The following is a 20,281-nucleotide window of genomic DNA, read 5'->3' as shown; positions in this document are numbered from 1 at the left end:
AACAGGTAAACGCGTGGAAGATTTTCCATCCTTGTATTTTCATCCTGTTGAACCTACATTTCTTTGCTAAATGGTTAACATATGGCATAAAATCAAAAGGATTATGATTGAAATATGAGTAAAAAGCTTTGTGAGGTAGTGTTCCTCCTTAACCATGTCACCCTTGCCCCATTGGACTCAGTTTGATGAGCATTTAATGATGAGACTAGGTTAAATTAGTTTCTCGTCTTGATCATTTCCAGTTCTTCAAGTGGTATAACTACCTGTAGAACTGTTTAGAGAACTGATCTGGGTTAAAAATAAGCAAAACGAGCCCCTCTTCTCCTACTTCCCCCCCAACAAAAGATTCTTTGCCCCATCTCAGTTTCCCGCTCTGAATCCCTGCTTGGCTCCATGGTACCAGCACAATGGAGACGGCAGTATGAGATGGGAGTAATTGAGGAGGAGTGCCAGAGGTGGAAAGGATATGTGGTGGCTGTTCATACCACACCACCACAAAAAGAAGCTCTCATCCTGCTACATACACAGGGCTTTTAATGTATCTTGTTGACTGTCTCCACAGAGCCAAGAGTTATATTTCACCGTAAAACACTGATGTTGCAAAACCCATACTTAAGTCCTGTCTTGACTGGATGTAGATATTACCAATGTAATGCTTGAGTTGTTATAGTGCCTAGACCTATGTCCCCCTCAAAAAGCACAGCAATATGCTATCAGGGGAAGGAAGGGATCTTGCACATAGGGGATAGAGAACCTCACCTGGTTTGCTACAGAGCTTAACACGTAACTTGATTCCTAGTGATGAAAATGACTGTCTTTTGGGGAGCTGTGGCCTTCTTGCCTTCTCTAACTGGCCTTTTGGAATAGAATGATTTAATTATGGAAGCCCAGGGCTGCCTCCTCTTGCTGGCTTCTCATGTTCTTCTGTTACCAAATGTATCAGCCTTTTATTTAGCTGCTCTGTAGATCATAAACAGTTTACACTAATGAAGTTGCAGGCCAACCCTCTAGAGCTCTGATAAAAATCTATAGTGTTCTCATATTCAGGATAAACCACAACAGTAACCAGGAGTGTATTATGTACAGAAGAGTCCTTTGTGTAGGTGTGAGACAAATAAGCAACAAAGGAAAGTTTGTGACAGGTTATTTTATCCTTGAATGTCAAGTGAATAAATCTTCTCCTTTTTGTGTGTTTTGTTACAACAGATTTGCATTTTTATCGGAGAAACTCTTCTGTTTTCAAACTGGGCTATCACAGCAGACATACTAATGGTGAGTGTACTTTGGAACAGCATCTTTCTCTTCTGGTGGCCAGAGCAGTTTGTCAGCTTGCAAGAACAACCTGAAGTTCACCATTTCTTCCAGATGCCTAGGCCCTACTTCAGCCTCTTTTTTTTCTTTTTTTTTTCTTTTTTTACTTGCTGAAAAGGAAAGTGAGATAGAGAGAGAGAAAAAGGAAAAAAGATTATTCTTGTGCTTTGTTCTGAGCACCAAGGAGAGGAGATGTCCAGAAAGGATACCATTACTGAATTCAAATAGTTTCCCCAAATTCTAGGTATTTGTGCAAAACCCCACATACAAAGAATTCTGCCAGCATTTCCTAATAGTCAGCACATTAGTGGATTTTGTTATCAATAACTCAGCTTTGTTCTGCAATAGGAAATCCTTCCCTCCCTCCCCTGACCACAAAGGCAGCCATCTACCTCTCTCTCTGGCTTAACTCCAACAAACCTACCATTCAACACATACACAATAGAAAACCACCTCTGGGAGAGGTGAGAGGAAAAGAAAGTATAAAGAATTTTTGGACTATGTCCACCCTGTCCAGGAGGAAACTGTCAGGGACTTTTCACCTCGTGTCCTTCATTTTCTATTCTTTCTCCACCATAGAGCTTTTTAAGTCTTTCAAATCAGCAAGCTGACCTCAGCAGCTAGATTTTCATATGAAGTAGTCTGGATGTTTGTTAGAGAGCCTTGCATGTTTTGTAGATGCTTCCATGAGAGACGTACAGAGCCTATCAAACATACTGTGTTGAAATCCCATTGTGAGGGGGGTTACTTGTTGCTTATTGTATGAAAAAGAAGGAAACTAGGGCACAGAACCATTACAGGACTTGCCCAAGGTCTTTTGGCAGGTTGTTGACAGAACTAAAAATATAATCAGTCTGGCATCAATAGAAAACTCCCTTGACTTGTATTTGTTGCTCATGCAAATATCAACGAGAAAACAATCTGGCTCAGTATTCCTAGATGTAAAGATAATGGTGTTGAAGAACTTCAGACTTCTGCTTAAGTTGTGTTTATGATTTAAGTTCAAGGTTGTGTTTACATTTGAAGGTAGCTCTGTAGTTGTCGTAACTGCGTTGCCTGATGAGCTTTCAATCTTTAACTCATTTGTGCAAAGAGCACTTTGAGAAGTGGAGTCGATAATTCCACTTCTCTCAGATGTGGATAAAGCACATAGAAACAAAGGTTATCAGTGCACTTCAGTAGCATGAGATAGCTTTTAATTACTGAGGTTCGTTACTCCTACCAGTTTAGCTTTAGTGTGATAGAACTCTGGATGGGCTGAACAGGTGTTTACTCTGTACTTACATGGGGTTTGCAGCTTGTGCTCAGTTCAGGGCTGCTGTGGCTGTTCATTAAGTGACATCTCAGCGCTTAGACAGATGTGCAGTCTACAGGCAGCTGTGTTGAGGAAGAAATTGTAGTGCAGTATTTGTAGTTGCTCGTTACTGCCTCCTGCCAGAGCTTCCCGTCGCATCCTGCCTTTGGCTGTTATGTTCCCAGGAGCACTCCCAACTTTCTCTGGTCAGAATTAGCTGATGGGCTTCAATAGCAGATCTTTTATATCCTCACTGGCATTGGCTGAAACAGGTAAGGGAGCACATCTGCAGCCCTCCAGCAGTGACTCTCAAAGAGCAGCTGGAGAGAGGAGGGTACCTGGTGGACGTGTTCAAGGTCCTCCAGGAAATCTGTGCCACAGAGAGAGCTGAAACTTGACCTACGTTGTCTCAAGCTAACCCCAAGAGACATTTTCCAACCAACTACTTTTTATACCAAGCCTACTAAGGATGCTATTATTGTCCCATTTTAATTACTGAGACTTTTTTTGTTGATTTCAATGTGACTTCAGTATCCTGTAGCTTTTTAATAGCTTTTATAGGGTTTGCCATCTGTCTTACCAGCATCCTATAGGCAGTTGCATTTTGTAGGGATGCAGTTGCAGTTATTTATGTTGCTTTAGTGCAAAAGAACTCCATAAGAAATGACTGGAAATAATTAGAAATAATTTCTTAGTTCTAATTTCCAAAACATGGGAAAGGAACTAAAACCATGTTAAAAATTGGATTTTGGTAATTGATGCCAACTCTTAAGCTAGCTGTTCTCTTGTCTATTTAGAGAAATGACCTGAGTGTCATATATAATGCCCAGCTTAATGCATTATCAGCACGAGTAGACCTGTAAAAGTGCTATACAAATAAATGTAAACATCCACTTAGGTCAGTGCAAGCCTGTAAACAGATGGTCTGAAGTGTGTTCGTATTACACAAGGGGTTTGAGAGGATGTTTAGTCAGACAATAGGTGAGAGCCAGGGCTATAACCATGTTTGACAGACAGCTTTATAAGAGTTCCTAGCCAGAGAAAGGTGTGGATATGCTTTGGAAAGAGGCACTTTAAGTGTTTGGCAAATTAATTTCTACTGATTACTATTTATTTGGTGTAATCAGAAGTGTGTCTGTTCTTGCCTGAGGCTGGTAAGGAGTTTAAAAGCATTATTAGCATAAGCTTAACAACACTTTCATCATATACATAAATATTATCCTGTTTTCATGGATAAAAAGCTCTCAATACTGTTGCCACTGGTTTCATTATGCCAGAAGTGAGGGGTTTTGGAAACTGCATCGCAAATGATTTATCATAGCTCTCCCAAGATTTACAGATCTCCTGACTGCTTAAGAACTCTATTGAGCAAGTTGGTAAGCATCTTCAGAGGTTTTGCAAGTTTTATTTCATTGGCAAAACAATGTGTTTGCATATTATCTTCAAATTTAATTGTTGGCTCTTCATAGCTTCGTGCTTCCATGGCATCTAGTGTTCTTGCCAGCGTAACGGTCGGTGTGCAGCTCCTCAAATTGTCTGCAGTAAGAGGTGCTGAGTGTGAGGTTTGATAAACTGTCAGCACTGCAGAATGTACTGCACTGCCTGAGATTTTAAAAAGGCTGATATTTGTTCCAAATGCAAATTCGTACAAAACAGGCCTTATTCTCCTGAGCACAACTCTCCAAATCTCCTCCCAGGCACATGCTCAGATGATGCTTAGGGAAGGGGGGGGATGTTTCTTATGGAGCATGCTAATTATGAAACAGATTTTATCAGCCATCTTTGCAAATTGGCCTCAAAATTACCAGAACCCCAAAGTAGCATTAAAACTGCCTTGTAACAGCAGTAATGAATGAGCTTCAGTGCAGCAGGCAAGTGTGTAACATTGAGACATGCTGAGTGCTTGGACTTTGTGGAATCTGGTCCTAATAGTGGGGTTTTTCCTCCACAGCACATCTCAAAAATAATGATGATGGACAGAGGCTTGTTGGCATTTCTGTGTAAGAGCCAGTAGGCAATTTAAAGGGCCTCAGCTATTGCAATCACAATCTCTTTGGGTCTTTGCTGAGAAAAGCCATCCTCCAGTTTATGCAAAGTCCTGACACTCATGCAAAAAAAATGCTCTGCGTATTTCTGTTTTCTTTTAAAACATTAGTTCTTTTTAAATGGTCATGAGCTGCCATGGAGGAGCTGCTTTAATGTTTTGTTGTAGAGTAAAAGTCTTCCTTTAGGCTCAAAACAGGCGTAGAGTGGTGCTCAGCTGTGCTGTAGGTGTGGAGGAATGTTGCTTTTGTTCTGATTACCTTCTCTATAAATAAAAACCAAATATTTATGTAGTATGAAATAATGCCCTATTTTTACGGCCAAAGATAGATAGCATTTCCAGAAGATCTCATTGTTGCTTCTCCCCGTGTGCCTCCACACATCTGAGTGCTGTGGTTTGGATTTCAAGGCAGGGTGAGGTGCCTTTGAATGAAGGTGCACAGCCCACTTCAAACACCTGCGCACAGCTCTGACCAGGAAGGATGTGCCAAGGGGCATCTCTGCTCTTCTCCTGTGAGCCAAGGGTTGCAGGTGGATGTATACTGCTCCGTGTTGTGCTGTGATTTGGAGACCAGGTCAGACTCCTTTGACTTCATTTCAAAGTATTTTTTTAGACAGTCTGCCTAGCTTGAGTGAAGGGTCTTTCTCGGGATGGTTTCTCTGGATCACAGTCTTTGCCTTTCCTCAACAGTAGTTACAACAGGGACACCTGGACTATGTCCAGGCTCTGTCGGCGGCTGGAGTGGAGTTAGCATCTGTTTTCTTTGTCTTTGGTGCTGAAAGAGGCCAGTATGCATTGTCCTGAAGATTACTGTCTGACCCAGAAAGGGTAGCAAAGTCTCTGAGAGAGGAGAGTTTTCTATCAAAGATTAGACATAAACATGAGAACTTTACCTCTTTGGCATGTGGCCCTTTACTGGGAGAAGGGTTTCCTGCTTAACTTATTTCAGACCGACTCATTCTGCTGGTTTCTCTACAGGAAGGGGATGTCAGCAGTAAACCATGGCCTTTCTGAACTCTATTTAAAGAGCAGAGGTTTGCCAAAGCTGCTTGGTCAGCCTCCCTGCCCATCCTCTGTGCTGCCTGCCTCAGAACCTGGAGTCAGAGATGAGCCAGGACGATCCCACGGCCTTCCGCCCCGGCTGCTGTGGCTCTCCCACCTCCAGTTTCTGTGGGATGTTCAAACCAGGCCATGGATGGTTTGAATTTAGGTCTATTTTGGTATCAAAATGTCCATCTAGAGCTGTAATTTACTGCTGTCTTCCTAGAACAGTAGATAATGTTTGCTACCAACTGCTTCCTCTCCATCAGAATAAAATGCTTTTTAAGCAGGGATAGGGAGGAGAATTTTTTGGTGTTTTGGAGATGATGGTTTAAGCCTGTTTTTCTTTCCAGTATATTTTTAGAGGAGGAGGAGAAATCTCATGTTGGTTTGCTTGCTGCATGTTGGGTTTTTATTTTCTGTGAGTTTTTCTTGTCACTTGAATTCCAGACTAAATTTACCTATTTTTTTGGCACTTTATAGTGTCAAACCATATCGATGGTTTCAGCCATCAATAACTTCTTTAGCTAGGCAAACTGAAAACTTGCTGGAAATTGTACTGCTACTTCAAAACTATATGTATGCATAATACAGATATATATGCAAAAATATGTCTAATATATGTGTGTGTATTCATGTGTATAAATATATGCGCGCACACATATGATACAAGTATCATTCAAATTCCTTTCTCCAATTAGCACCAATTCACTGCCACTCCCTAAAAATGATAGGTTTTTAATAAATTTGCCATTTCCTTTGTCATTTTGTGAAGAAAATTGATAAAGCATAGAGTCAAGCAGGCTTTCTTCTCCAGATCTGTTAACATAAACTTTATAGAAAGAAAAATATTTTAACAGAAGTTTAAAATTCCCTGTTTCCCAGATCTACACAGCTCTGGACTCTTGAATTAGTTAGAGTTTCACTTTATCTTCTCAGATGTGCTTTTCTCAAACAGCTCTTGCAGAATGCTTCTCCATTGTACCTGTGTGAGCTGGGACCAGGTGGGAAGAAGAACAATAACTCTTTTCTTTCTTTTCTTTTCTCTTTTCTTCTGTCTAATCTATCCAGGTTGCACCCATTACCCTGCATCTTTGGGGAATGGTAATGAATTGTGTGGCTCTCCTGCTGTTTCACAGTGTGACCTTCAGTACGTTTCTGTGTCTCTAATAAAGTGCAGACTTTATTTTCCTCTTGGGATTTCTGTGAGCCTTCAAGTCTGTTTTGAGCTCCTGGATGCAAAAGGAGGACAGTGTTTAACATCCGCAGCCGGGTGGCTGCTGCGGATCTGGTCATCTTCTGTTGCACAAGAGGGGTTTAACCAGTTACCCGTTTAATGTGTGGTGTCAAAGTCCATTAGCAGTGCGCGTTTGCAGCTTTGTCAAACGGGTAATGAAAGAACTGGCAGGTCATTCTGAAAGCACATGGTAAAACCCTAAGGAAGAGCATTTAATCTAATTTCACCCATCGTTCCTAATTGTCTCTGCTTGGAATGAGTTGATCATTCTAAAGAGGCATCAGTTCTCTTCTAGTACGGATTTTCTCAATGCTGTTTCTTTTCTTCCCTTTTTTAATGGCTCTTTCCCCTGCAGACAGGGCAACCCACCTTCCCTAAGAGGAAGTGTTAAAGCACTGAAACAGTGCTTCAGATCCTCTGCCCTGAGATATGTCGCTGTTGAGCAATGAGTTCACCCTACCTCAGTCATCTAAGGTAAATTCATCTCTGTATCTCTAGCTGGGGATGTGCCAGTCCTGAAATGTCACATTTAATTAATAAATGACTTTAGGAAAGGATTGCCAGAAGTCTGGGAAGGCATGTCTTCTAAAGAAAGACTAAAGGCAGCCGATCAGAGAGAAAGTGGACAAGTAAAAGGGATCATGGTGTACAAATAGCTAAACAAGAGTCATTTCTGGCAGGGTAGGTAGCTCTCCAGGGAAATAGAAGAAGGCGGAACAAGGTTCAGTGATTAGAAGTGGAAACAGAGCTCACTTGGATTTAGAGACCCATTGAATTCTTCATTACTTAGAGCCTTTAATTCAAGACAGGATCAATTTCTAAACCAGGACATGTGGACTTGATGCAGATGTTCTTAGCCAGCTTCTTTCACAAGTTTTATGCAGGAGCTACTTTTTTCTTCTCCTAAATTTGTGTCATAAAATTAAGGTCATTCTGCAGGATGAGGGTTTGTTGTTTGTGGTTTTTTTCTTTTTTAATTTTCATCCCCTTCCATGGATAGGGCTCTATTTTCTGTGGAGTCTGGTCCCTTAATGGGGAAGTAATTTGTGTTTTCCACTGATCCTGTGTAGTTAGACTGATTCTGCATGACCTGGCTGAGGGTGTCATGTCCTATTAGAGGAGTGGAGACGTAACTACAGTATCTTGGTTATGGAAAATTTTTTTAATGTGTCTTTGTCACTTTTCACAAGTGGAATTGCAAATTTTTGAGAAAAATATAAAGTGGCTAGAGATGGAGTGGAAGAGGAGGATGTGTGACCTTTCATACTGATGTGAATTGCTTATGGTTTAGGAAACAAAATGATATCTTTGTTATGGAAAAAACCCAATATCCCAGGTTACAGCAAAGTCCCTGTTTGGAAGGCTGGCGGCACTGAGCAAGTTATGTGCTGCAGGCAACCGCAAACTTTGCTCTCCCCATCAGCCAAGCAAAATACAGGCTGAGGAGCAATAGCAAAGTGTCTCATGGGCAAAGTTGTTAGTCAAACTCATGCAGTCAGTGCTGCAGAGAGGAGTGCACACCGGAGAGAGCTTCCTTCCCTCAACACCTGCCATCAGGAGTACTAGAAAGCCAGGGAGGGTTGCTGAGGTCCCCAGATGCTTGAGCCACCCATGGACCGGACAGTGGTTGTGTCTGCCACCGACGTCTCGGGGAGCTTGTTTACTTTGTCCTGAGCCGGGCATAAGCTAAGTGATACAAGACAGCTGGACAGGTTCTCACTTGTTTCCTTATGTATTTTTTTTTTCTTTCCCCTTCTTCTTTGCAGTATGTGGTCATTCCAACACGCCGTGCAACCGCAGTGGCCTTGCAGAGTTTCACTTCACACCTCCTGGGAGATGCTGGCAGTCCTTATCTGATTGGATTTGTAAGTGCTCGTAGCAGGTTTTGGCAGGGGTTTGTGCCTATGTTTGTTTACTAACTGCTTATCTAAAATGCCAAGTTAAACCATGCTAGGGAAGGAAGGCCTGTATTTATGAGCAGAATGGGAAGTGGTGCAGTGCAATGCAATTGTTTTACATGCTTGTGTTATCTGTGGGCTACAGTTCAAACCTGGAAGGACCACTTGGGCAGGATACATGAGCTTCTACATCTTTTTAGCCTAGGGCATTTGTAAAGCTTATAGACAGCTCTGTAAAGGGAGAGTGGTTGCTTCTGTGGTGTGGACATGGGTCCATTAGAAATTAGATTGGAACAGTCTTGTGTGTGTGTGTTTAACTGTTAATCTGGTCTTGTAAGACAAATATCTATTTACAGGTAGCAACATGCAGCTGGTCTGACCTGATATTTTTAACCTGTTTTGTATGATAATAAATGATGGTGCAAAATCCATGGCAGGATGGGTGTGTATGTTTGGGGGTTTTTAGCACTATTCCTTTCTGGTGTGTATGTTTTGGGTTTTTATTAGTAGCTTTCCTTTCTATAACTGCTGCAGTTGTTGGCCTTGGTCTGACTGGAGATCTCCCTATGCCACCATTATCCTACTGCAGAGCAAAACAAGACCCTGCTCCAAAAGCTGGCAATCAGAGAACATTCACAGTTGAAAATATAAGGCCTGGGAAATTTAATGAGGGAAAGAAATCTAGATATACTGGGATAATTTCTTTCCCTTGCACCCTTCTGTGGAGTTTGATGCATTGAGTTCCAGAGAGCGCAGATCATAATTTATAAAATATAGCAGCTTCCATGTAAAGCCCTAAGTGGCACTGCTTATGGTGTGTTGAAGGTGCTACAGTTTTCCAGTGATGTAACTGGGATCTCCACTAGTCCCATCACCCGAGACAGAACTCTGATGTGCTCTTCCAGCTCCATACTGCTGTGTGACACAGCTGCTGCATGCTGTGGACCTTTTGGGTTTTTTAAAACTGTCATTTCTTATCTGTTCATCCCATAGACATTGATGTGTGTATCTATACATATTTATTTATATATATTTAATTTTGTGTATATATATATTTAAATATACATAAATATTTACTCTTAAATGCCAGCTCCCAAAAATGATATAGTTGCTCTCTAGCCCTCTGAAGCATACATGAAGAGACAGATAGAGATAAGGCTGAACGGACCAAAGAAATGAGAAATGTCTAAATATGTACATAAATATGTACAATTTAGCTTACTCTTTATTTACTTCAATGTTCTGGGCACCCAGGGAGAAATGATCTTATTTTAGAAATTATTTGAAAGTGGCAAGAACAAAGAAATCACTGGAAGAGACTGCTTTGTGCAGGGCAGGCGACGTGGGGAATGTAAGCAGGCCAGTGTGCTTTGAAGGCAGGCGCCAGCGATGAGAGGCAGGGTCTGAGATGCTGGCGAGGCTGTCTCAGGTGACTCTGCTGCATGTTCATTCTTTTTTCTTGCGTAAGAGGGATGTCCGGAAGGAATGGAGAGGCCCCTGAATGATTGCAATTAATCTTGAAAGTTGCCCAGGGCTCTTTAGTGTCACAGATTAAAAAAAAGGGCTTTGGTTGTAGAAAATAATGTGCCTTGCCCTTCTGGTATTGAGAGATCGAGCAAGTTATGAGTTACTTAAGGATGCCAGCCTGAAATAGCTGCCTTAGGCTTTCTTTAGACTGGGAAAATATTAATTCTGATTTTGAATTACTCTTTCTAATGCTGTAGTTGTTGGGCAGTTCTCATTTGGGAGGAGACTGTCCAAGTACAAGGCTCTGTGGCAGGAGAGCAGGAGTGAAGCACTCATGTCATGGAAGGCACCAGCATCCTTTTCTGTAGCCTCTGGGCTGGCTTGGTTGACTCATGCTCCCTGTGCTACAGTGACAGAAAGGTCAACTGCAGCTTTCACGTGACACAGAAAAACAGATACTATTTAAGATGAAAGGACATACAGCCAACCTCTCCACCAGAGCTAAGACATGCAATCAATTTTATTGTTAAAATCTGCATGTGTTTGTCATTGGAATTGTCCAGCTCAGTTGTAGGATGGAGACCTTCATGCAGGATAGAAATCTCACTTGGGTGGGTTACAGAAGTGGCTTGGATTACAACTAGGATTTTCAAGGCAGTCTATGGGAGCTGAGCAACATACTCCTGTTGGCTTTTAAGGGAAATTTGGGAACCCAATTCCCATAGTCCTTCAGGAACCCCCAGCCTGAGGACAACTCGCACTGCTGTTACTCCAGAGTTACCATGAAGCAGACCAAGAGCAGAATTGTAGGTCTTGAGGGAGAGAGGCGGAAGGCAGGATAAATCAACTGAACTGCAGTAACAGGCATGCTCGGAATGGGTGAAACTCTGCCTCCTGATCACTCCAGGTTCATCCGAGAGCCTGGACAGCTGCCGTTTCTCCTGACTGCTTACGAAATCCTCCCAAAGCTCCCTCACTAAATGAGCAGGTTTGGCCCAGATATGGCTGGAATCTTACATGGTTTTGGGGAGTTCATAGTGAGATTCCCTCTAGCAGTGCTCTTAGTAAAGAATCGGATACCGATGTCCTTGTAGGACTGAGCTGTGGCAGGCAGTTGTCTCTGCTGGATACCAATAAATGTTGTATTGATCTTGTAATCCTCATGTGGAACGCAGAAGGTCCCCAACAGCTGCAGCTTCGTGTGTGCGATTGCTCCCTTGCTCTCTGGCGTGCAGTAAAAGTTGAAGGTCAGACTCAGATTTTTCTGTACTCTCCCTGAGTTCCAAATCTTGCAATGCAGTTCCTTCCAGTCACCCAAAGCACTAAATATATGTTAGTGTTTAAAAGCTAAGTGGAAGGAAGCATGTATGTTTGGTTATTTTTCATTACTCTTTAAATATTGATAACTTTCATTATGGTAAAAAGGGCTTAAGATTGACTTACAAAGAAGTTATGCAAATGCATTTTTAGGGTGGCAGCTGTAATTTGCGTAAGGTTTTACTACCTGCCAAGCACTGAGACCAATTATTATAAATCAGTGCTGCCTATTCATTCACAACTAAGAATAGGCATTGCTGCAGTATTTCATTAGATGAGACAGTTTTTATTCCTAGATAACTGTAACTTTTTCAGGACCTTTGCGATAACCTGCAGAGTTTAAATAATTCCTGTTTAACAACTTGGAGTATAACACCATGCTTTATTCTTGAGGCAGTCAGTGAGAAATTTCACCTGTTCAGTGCATTACACCCAAATATCTCTAGTACTTCCCTGTCTTTGAAAGGTCCCACTATGCAGACACGGTAGCTGAAGCACAGAACAGTTAAGAGAAATAACCCAAATCCCACCACTCATGTTGAGTATCAGGTAAGGGTCTTCTAACGGCTCTTCCTCTGCCCTAATACCTAGACAGCATTTCAAACTCAGCTGAGTGGAGGTATCCAGCCGCAGAATGTGAAATACAGTTAACTCTTCTCATGCTCTAGCTCTTTGTATTATTAATTCTGGTTGTATCTCTGTTGCCCTTTAAAAGTAAATAATTGTAAGAAGTGCTAGTGAGTCTGCGCCCCTGTGTTCATCTGTGCACATGCATGCATGAACCTGTCTTTCCTAGTCAGGGTTTACATTATTCCTTCACACAAACAGCAGTCTTCCTCCACTTGCTGATGTACGCTCTTGCTTCAGGAAAACTGAGTACAGGCAGCCATTTTTTTCTTTTGAGGCTGTGCCTTGCTACTTTTTTTTTCCTTTCTCCAAGTCTGTCATTTGCTTCCTATCTGAGCACCGCAGTGCTTTCCTCTCCCATCCTTGCCTTGCTTCTAGCCCTGGCTGTGATGAGAAACAGGCACCTACTGCAGGCTTTGCTCTCTCTACATGTGCCAGGGAAATAGCTGCTGTGGGCACACGCTGTCCTTGCTGCTCTGGTGCTGTTGGCTCTCCTGTTAGCATCCTGCTTTATTAAATTCTTTCTCATCTTCCCTGTGCAACCATCCATCATGTCGAGGGATTGAACCCTGCTTGTCACCTGGCAACATCAACATGTGAGGATGGTGTTTTGAAGTGCCAGAGATCAGCTTTCCTCCACCAGCATCATTTGATGGGCTAAAATCTCCTCCTGGTACTCCACTGGTGGTGGTACCCACCTGTCCCGACCTCCTTGGCTGCTGCATCTTCAATTTACCTGAGGGATGCAACCTCCGGCCAAGCAGCATCAGGACAGTATGTCACAGTCTGGCAACCGTGAGAGGGGGCACCCCGATCGATCGTTCATCTGTGGGTCTGAGTCCAAGCAACCTTGTAATTAACTGCAAGCAAATCTGAGCTGTTCTGTTGTGTTTTGATGAAGTTTTGTGCAGCTGCTAATATTACCTAGACAAATTTTAAGAATAAGCCCATCACTTGTCACTCTTCACTTTTCTTCCTTCCCCAATTTTCTTATGTGAGTAGGTTGATAAACTAGGTCTAATGAGCTACTTAAATAGCAAGAATGCTAATGACCTTCCTTTAGCAAGTAGTTAGCAGAATAGTGTTAATTATCACTGGTGCAGAGTATCAGGGAAGGCAGATCAGCATTTGATTAGGGGCAACTCAAGGAAAATTGTAGTAAATGCAGCAATTAAGATACTTTTTTAATGAAAGTTATAATTGGAGGTGTAGATTTCACAGCCTCCTTGTCCCAGTTTGAGACAGCCTTTTTTTTGATTGGGTTTCAAAGGTGTTTACCCATCCAAGTAAATATATATTATAGAAAGCAGTTCTATATGTAAAGACTTGCCTGCCAGAGGAAGCGGAATTCATGCATTACAGTTTAAATTTTATATTTTATGGTTTAGAATGCTCTGGCTACTTCAGAGTAGATCCATGGACATGCTTACTCTGAAGTAACATTTTTTTGCAGTTTAGTTTGATAGATTAAAACCCACTGCAGCCCTTTGGGGCTCAAATCCGCTGCTGTCTGACTCGCAAGTAGGGAGGTGGAGTAAAGTGGATCGTTGGGAGGTGATGCTGCAGTCTGGGCATTTTGTCCCTGCCTGACCTGTGCAGCCGTTCCTCAAACACGGCCCCGTAGGTGCTTGCTGGTGATTCCACAGGACTGTCTCTTCTGCCACAGCAGGGTGCGAGATGATCTTTAGATCAAAAAGGCAAGCGTATCCTGTAACACGAACATGCAAATGATTCTCCTAGCGTCACTCTCTGTTTTATGGACTATCTGGAGCTGTTCCACTGCTGGTGTGGGATTAAGGGTGGAACAGAGGTCTCTGTCTTGTTGCCTTTTGCAGCATGTCACATGTTCTAATATTTATTGTATAGATGAGTGTGTATAGGCAGCATCTTCCATCACCTGATGGTGATAGATGAAATGTGATACACGTTCATGTTTTTTATCATTTTATGTTTCTTTACCAAGTGCCAGCTGCTTGACTGCTGCTCTGTAGCCCTAATGGTGTCGCTCCTCCCGCAGAGATCTTCCCCCACATTCGTGCTTGCATATGGCCCGGGTTGTGGTGGGTAACGTGGGACTTGCCCTCACAGTCTAACATCTGATGTACGTGTGTCAGGAAAATACCATGAGGAATACCCCCAGCCCCTCATCCTTATTATCTGCTTCTTCAAGCAGTAACTTTAAGTTAAGTCCTGGCTGAGCTGAGTAATTAAAAGCCTTTTTGATAGTGCACAGAAAGGCCAAATCTTTGACATGGCTGTCAGCTGCAAAAAAAGGGGAGAATTAAGCACCTGGAGACCAATCCACATAGGATTTATCTCCTCATTGCAACGAGCTAACAAGCTTCCCACTTCTGATGACTCAGCAACAGACAAGATTTAAATCTGCCCTAAAAAAACCAAATTATTTCCCATATATAACCACTCTTTGCCAAGGGTTCACAGCCTGTTCTAGGTTTGGGTTTTTTCCAGAGCTGCTGTGCACCTGTCATTTCCCATGAATTTGGTTAGAAGTGCAGGTTCTCAGTATTTTTGACAAGCGGATGTTTAAAGTAAGTAAAAGTATCTCATTAAAGAAAGCTCAGAAATCCAGAGCTGATCATTGTTTCACTCAAGTATTTCAGGCTCTGTCCCATCTGCTCCGTCCCTCCTTCTGTGCACCAAAAACCTCATTAAACGAGTGGCTTCTTTCCCTCAGCTGCCAAGGACCCTGTACACTGCCAATACAGCCACAGGGTTTTCATGGTGCTGAGCACCTTTCAGAACAAGGTGTCCCATTTCTGCAACGTGGGGCAATGACTTCCCTCTCCTGGGACATACTGCCGGGGAAGGGGCCTGTGCTGCAAGGAGAGATGGGGGACAGGGATGCTGCCAAAGGGTGCGCTCCCAAACTGTGATCCTGTGCCACAGACCTTATTTCGACATGTAAGTGGGCACCCCTCATCCCTGCACATACCTCTGCCCTGTTGACGTGAGCCATGTTCCTCAATTCCATGTTCCCCATGGTACAAGGCATCTCCTGCTGGGACAGGACAAAGTCCAGGGCTAACTTAGAAAATCCCTGGGCGGACCAGACCTGGACAGGAAGGCAGTTAATGACATGGAGAAAATCGACTTTCAGCCTTCTCGAGGGCAAATGTTGCTCTAACACCAAGAGACATACAAAGTCCATTTGCTAGCATCACAAGCAGACCCCTTGCTTGAATCTTTTCATTTACTGCAGCCCTTTCATGGAAGCACCACTTATTTGATGCAGCCTCGTAATCCTGGGAGGGGGTACAAGGGCATAAACCGATGAGCCTGCCACAGGGGAAGCACTGCAGGAATCCTTGCTACGAGTATTGCTGGGACAAACTCGGGTACCACGCACTACCGCAGGATATTGTACCAGCCAAGTGTTAAATTTGTTTGTGATCTCAGAAGGGCACAATTAAGATTAACAGGATGTTTCACTTTTTTTTTTTCCCCTCTGACATCCAAACGTGCCAAGGTTAAAATTGAAATAACTTTTAGACTGTAATTGCTTTTACCTTTCTGCAGTTTTCTGAACAAATACCATAAAATAGTCAGGTTTACTTCCCCTTTTGTATAATGTGTTTCTCATGCCATTTAGCACAGTATAAATGCTTGTGCTCCCCCACAGGCCCAGCAAATTGTTTACTTTTACTTTATAAAATCCCTTATTTTTGGTTTCTAGTCTTCATTTGCATTCATATTAGATTTTTTTTTTTAAAAGTCAAAGAAGCCTTTCACAATGCATCTCTGAATTCAGAGTGGGTGAACCCCAAACCATTGTGGTGATACTGTGGGGTTACAGGCAATGCTGTGTTAAGGAACTGTGCTGAGGAGAGGAGCCAGGGAGAACCTGGCTGGTATCAAATTGGTAATCATGAAAATCAGGTATTTGTGCCAGATACTGCAGTGGAAATATTCTTTTATGTAGCACGATTTGTGCCCAAGAGGCAATGCCAGAAAATCAGAAAAATCAAGCAATTGCAGAGGAATTGAGATGTTTGACTCGGCAATGAGACAGAGTAGATGAAACGATGAGTTCAAAGACGTTGTTACCATTACATTGTCTAATTAGGAAATCAGTTTAATTTAACCGCTCATGCTGCCCAGGAGGGCCAGTAACAGAGAAGCAAGCTGTCTTTCTAGGGCTTCAGCCCACCTGAGCTTTTATTCCATCACTAGCCTGTCCAGTGTTCCAAAAAACACAGCATGTGCTTCCCGAGAAAGGTAACGAAGCTTCCCTTTTTTCCTTCATTCTGCACTCAGACTGAGATGCAATCAGAGATTTGGGGGTTTTGGATCATGCCCGCTGCAGCTGTACTGTTTGTTCTCCAGAAAGCGGGCATTTTCTTTAGCTGGACTCCGTCCAGTTGGCTGCCACCGGCTGAACACATGCCATTTGTATTCTGTTGTAAAAATACCACGAGCTGAAGTTTGTTTAGCAAAGTCATTCTTCTTGGTCTAAGATCTATGTTACACAGTGAGGGGAAAGATGTGAACTTTCATAGGATGTTATCAAAGGCTTTTGATTAGACTGCAAAGCAGCAGCAGGATTTCCTTATTGATTTTCCACCCCCACATTTTGGGTAAATGTTTTGTAGTTTTGTGCCACCTACCAATTGGCAGAACAAAGAAAGGAATCCCACACATGACTCCATGCTGTAGAACTGGCACTGACTGTGCATGCAACCCCCACTTTTTGTTACTCACGATAGAGAGAAGACACCGAATATGATGCTAGGTTGGGTCTTGCCAAATCACAGTTAGACAACTCAGGATGCTATCATTTGGAGGAGTCTGGGAAGCCAAAAATTGGCAATACAGAGCAGACCATTTGGCAAACAGTATGTCGTTCTTGGAGCCCAAGTCTGTAATTATGTCCTGTGTCCTCTTGAGAGGAGATGCCAAAGTTCCAGTCTTAGCAGGTGGCTTGTAACTGAGTGGAACAAAACAACAGGCAATAGTGACTGTGAAGTTAACAGCAAAAAACATATATGTGGGCCCTGATAAAGTTCTGGAGTTAAGAGATGCAGACATGGGTGAGGGGATTATATGAAACCTAGATGAGAAAGCCCAGCTGGCTCAGTGGGAAGAATTACGCATTGGATGGGAGGAAAGACTGCTTTTTCTAAAATGTGTGCTTACAGAATGTGTTGGGTTAAAAATGAAAAAGGTAGCAGATTCAATATTAACATGATTTGTTGGTATAAAAGGTCAACACGATGCCTTGGAAGGGAAAGTGTGAGGCAAGCTGCACTGCGAATTTTATTTGTTGGAGACTTTACGTTTTCAAAGCTAGTTTTAGCCTAGAATGTCGTGTCATCCATAAGAGAAAGCAATCGGGAGTGCATGCCTGGCTTTTCATCTTCTACTGCTGATTTATCATGTCAATTTGTCCAGTGATTTATTGTCTGCTCCTTTTGAAGGATAATTGTATCCATTCCCAAAAATGAAAAGTGGTTTAGAATTTCTAAATTTCTATTTTAGAATAGCTTCAATTCTGCCTATTGCACAAACAGGGGCTGATTCAAGGCCAAATTTTGGTTCATAATGAAGAGTAAGGGAAATGCTGAGAATTAAGGTGATACAAGAGGGAATAAATTGCCAGGTGATGTCCCTGTCTTCTGGTGCATGTTCTGCTAATTTCCTATGGGTGATTTCTTTTCACATTCAAGTCTCATTGCTATTTTTTAATAAGTCTCTCAGACAAACAGCCACTGGTATTTGCCTTCAGTCTAAGGACTTTTTTCCTCACACGAGACTTGTTCATAACACTTGGTTTTTCCTTGTGTTTGTTACACACTGAATAAAATTCTCTTTGAGAGGACAGGAACACTTCCTTAGCTATATCCCAAGCACTGGAATTTTTTTTCTCCTCCTTTCTAGGGCAGGGAATGAAGCAGAGAAGTCTGGCTAAAACCCTTCAATTCTTTCTGTAGATACACTCCTCCTGTGTTTATTCACTCCTCTCTACTTGAGAATGCTCCATCCTGACAGACAGTCCTCTGCTCTCTTGTGTGCAGTGGTTTCACTCCAGCATCAGGCTGGCTGCTCCTCCTTTCCTTCCCTCCAGCAGGAGCCAGGCTGAGCTGTAAGACGGACATTAAGGCACTGAGACCAGCAATGCTCCAGAGTTTCCCCGTTAAAGCACACTCTGTGACCTATTCATCTGAGTCCCGGCCAGTGCCATCCTTCTGTGACCTTCTGTTGTGCTTGGCATCTGCTCAGGCATCTCTTCACACACGTTTACCTTCCAGGTCACTACAGTTGGCTGCAGGGCTGTGAATTGGTGATTCCTCCTGCGTGTGACATTTCCTCGCTTGATTGTCAAGATTTAAGCTTTGAGTGTCAGATTTTGCTTGTAGTTGGTGTCCGACACCACCTTTTTTGTTAGCAGTAATGGTAGCGGTTTAGAAGTTGCTGCACAAGCTTTGACTATTTCTGGAACTGATTTGCGTGTGTGCACAGCAGTGAGATTTTATGTTGCAAATTCCCTGCAGTCTTTTGGTATAAACTAGTATTTCTGCCTCAACAAAAGGTCACAGTTAAAAACAGAGCTGGACATTTAAATACCCAATGCCTTGAGACTCACCGCTACTGCTGCTACTGCTCTGTTGGATTTATGGAGAGTAAAGTTGTTTGCTGGACAGTAAATATTAAAATGTGATTGTTTTAGCTACAGACAGTCATTAAATATTACTGAGTTTTAGCAAAAGCTTTTCATAACAAATACTGCCGTTGCATGTCACTGCTCCTTCATGTAAGCGCAAACTTGTGTTCACTTTCATAAAATTATGCTTTTTGGCTGTCAGAAGATGCAGGTTGCCTTAGCCCATAAACTCAGTGGTGTGTGGTTCTTCAGTGTGAGCGCAGCCCCTATGCAACAGACCTGGTGTGAGCCTGGGGGGCAGAGTCACATCTTGCACACAATTACACTTCAACATGCAGCAAGCTTAGGAGGTTAGAGGGAATGAGGGCTGTACCTCAGACATGGGGATAAAAACCCCACATTTGAGTTGTTTCTGAAAATCAGATGGGATCTCTGGTTTTTTGTTCTGTGAAAAACATTTCCCCCTTCCCACTCAATACACAGAAATGGAATCTAATACCTCCTTTTGCTGAAAGGTAGGTAAGGTGTAGGAGTAAGCAGGACTTGATAGAAATTGCAGAAGATTGATCGGTCCCTCACCCACCAAGCAATGCTGGTGTGGTCCTGCCGGCACCCCAGGAGGCTTGGTCAGTACAGCAGGGTTAGACACCCACGGATGCAGTCACTGAAGAAGCCGGGGAGAAGATGGAGAGGGCTGTGGGAAGAATAATAGATCAGGCCAGAAATGCGACAGGGAGAGAAGCCCTGCCAAGCTGCTCACACCATAAGTTGCCCAGGCTCCAGAGTGGCATGTGGAAGGCTGAAACGTGCAAGGGACATTCAGCTTTTACTGCACACACTGTTCCATTTTAAACCTCATGCACATGTTCAGTGGGCGTTTAGGGAATCGTGTTCCCTTCACCATTATCATGCCTCTCTTTCATCTAAGTGACTAATTTTTTTTGCCTGTCTCTCCTAGATCTCAGACCTGATACGACAAAGCACAAAGGAGTCCCCAGTCTGGGAGTTCCTCAGCTTGGGGTATGCACTCATGCTCTGCCCGTTTGTCATTGTCCTAGGAGGGATGTTTTTCCTGGCCACAGCACTCTTCTTCCTAAGCGACCGAGCCAAAGCTGAACAACAGTGAGTAACCTGGCAATTGCAAATGGGGAGGTACCACACCATGTTTTCTCCCTTGAACATTATGCTTGTACTCTTTCCCTGGCCTTGGTCCTTCCAGGTAAAGGATGTCGGGTTGTGTGTTAAGAACCTCGGCTCAGCAGAGTGCATGAGGCTGCACGAAGCACAGGGGCTTGGGTCATGCTGGCTGGGCATCCTTTACACGCTTCTGCTCTGGCGGATCTGTTGTTGGCCATACGGCCTGGAGGGGTGCACAGTATTTGAGGTCACAGGCCCCTTTTACCCTTGCGTGAGCATGCCACAGCCC

The 20,281-nt window shown here is 43.0% G+C and overlaps 1 protein-coding gene across 3 annotated transcripts in view; it reads left to right on the top strand.

Annotated features, from left to right (window-relative positions):
- The window catches only part of LOC129215153 (sphingosine-1-phosphate transporter SPNS2-like), a 139,613-nt gene that overhangs the window by 98,530 nt on the left and 20,802 nt on the right, over nt 1–20,281 (top strand). For all 3 annotated transcript variants that reach the window (XR_008579920.1, XM_054847822.1, XM_054847821.1), the window contains exons 9-11: nt 1,207–1,272; nt 8,694–8,792; nt 19,814–19,977. Coding sequence is in view for 2 of the 3 variants with exons in the window: in XM_054847822.1 (XP_054703797.1) it covers nt 1,207–1,272; nt 8,694–8,792; nt 19,814–19,977 (329 nt within the window). In the remaining variant the exon portion in view is untranslated. The remainder of the gene's footprint in view (nt 1–1,206; nt 1,273–8,693; nt 8,793–19,813; nt 19,978–20,281) is intronic.

This window comes from Grus americana, chromosome 19, assembly GCF_028858705.1.
Source record: "Grus americana isolate bGruAme1 chromosome 19, bGruAme1.mat, whole genome shotgun sequence".
Classification (NCBI taxonomy): domain Eukaryota; kingdom Metazoa; phylum Chordata; class Aves; order Gruiformes; family Gruidae; genus Grus; species Grus americana.
Note: the sequence above shows the minus strand (reverse complement) of the source record. Positions and strands in the feature narration are given on the sequence as shown.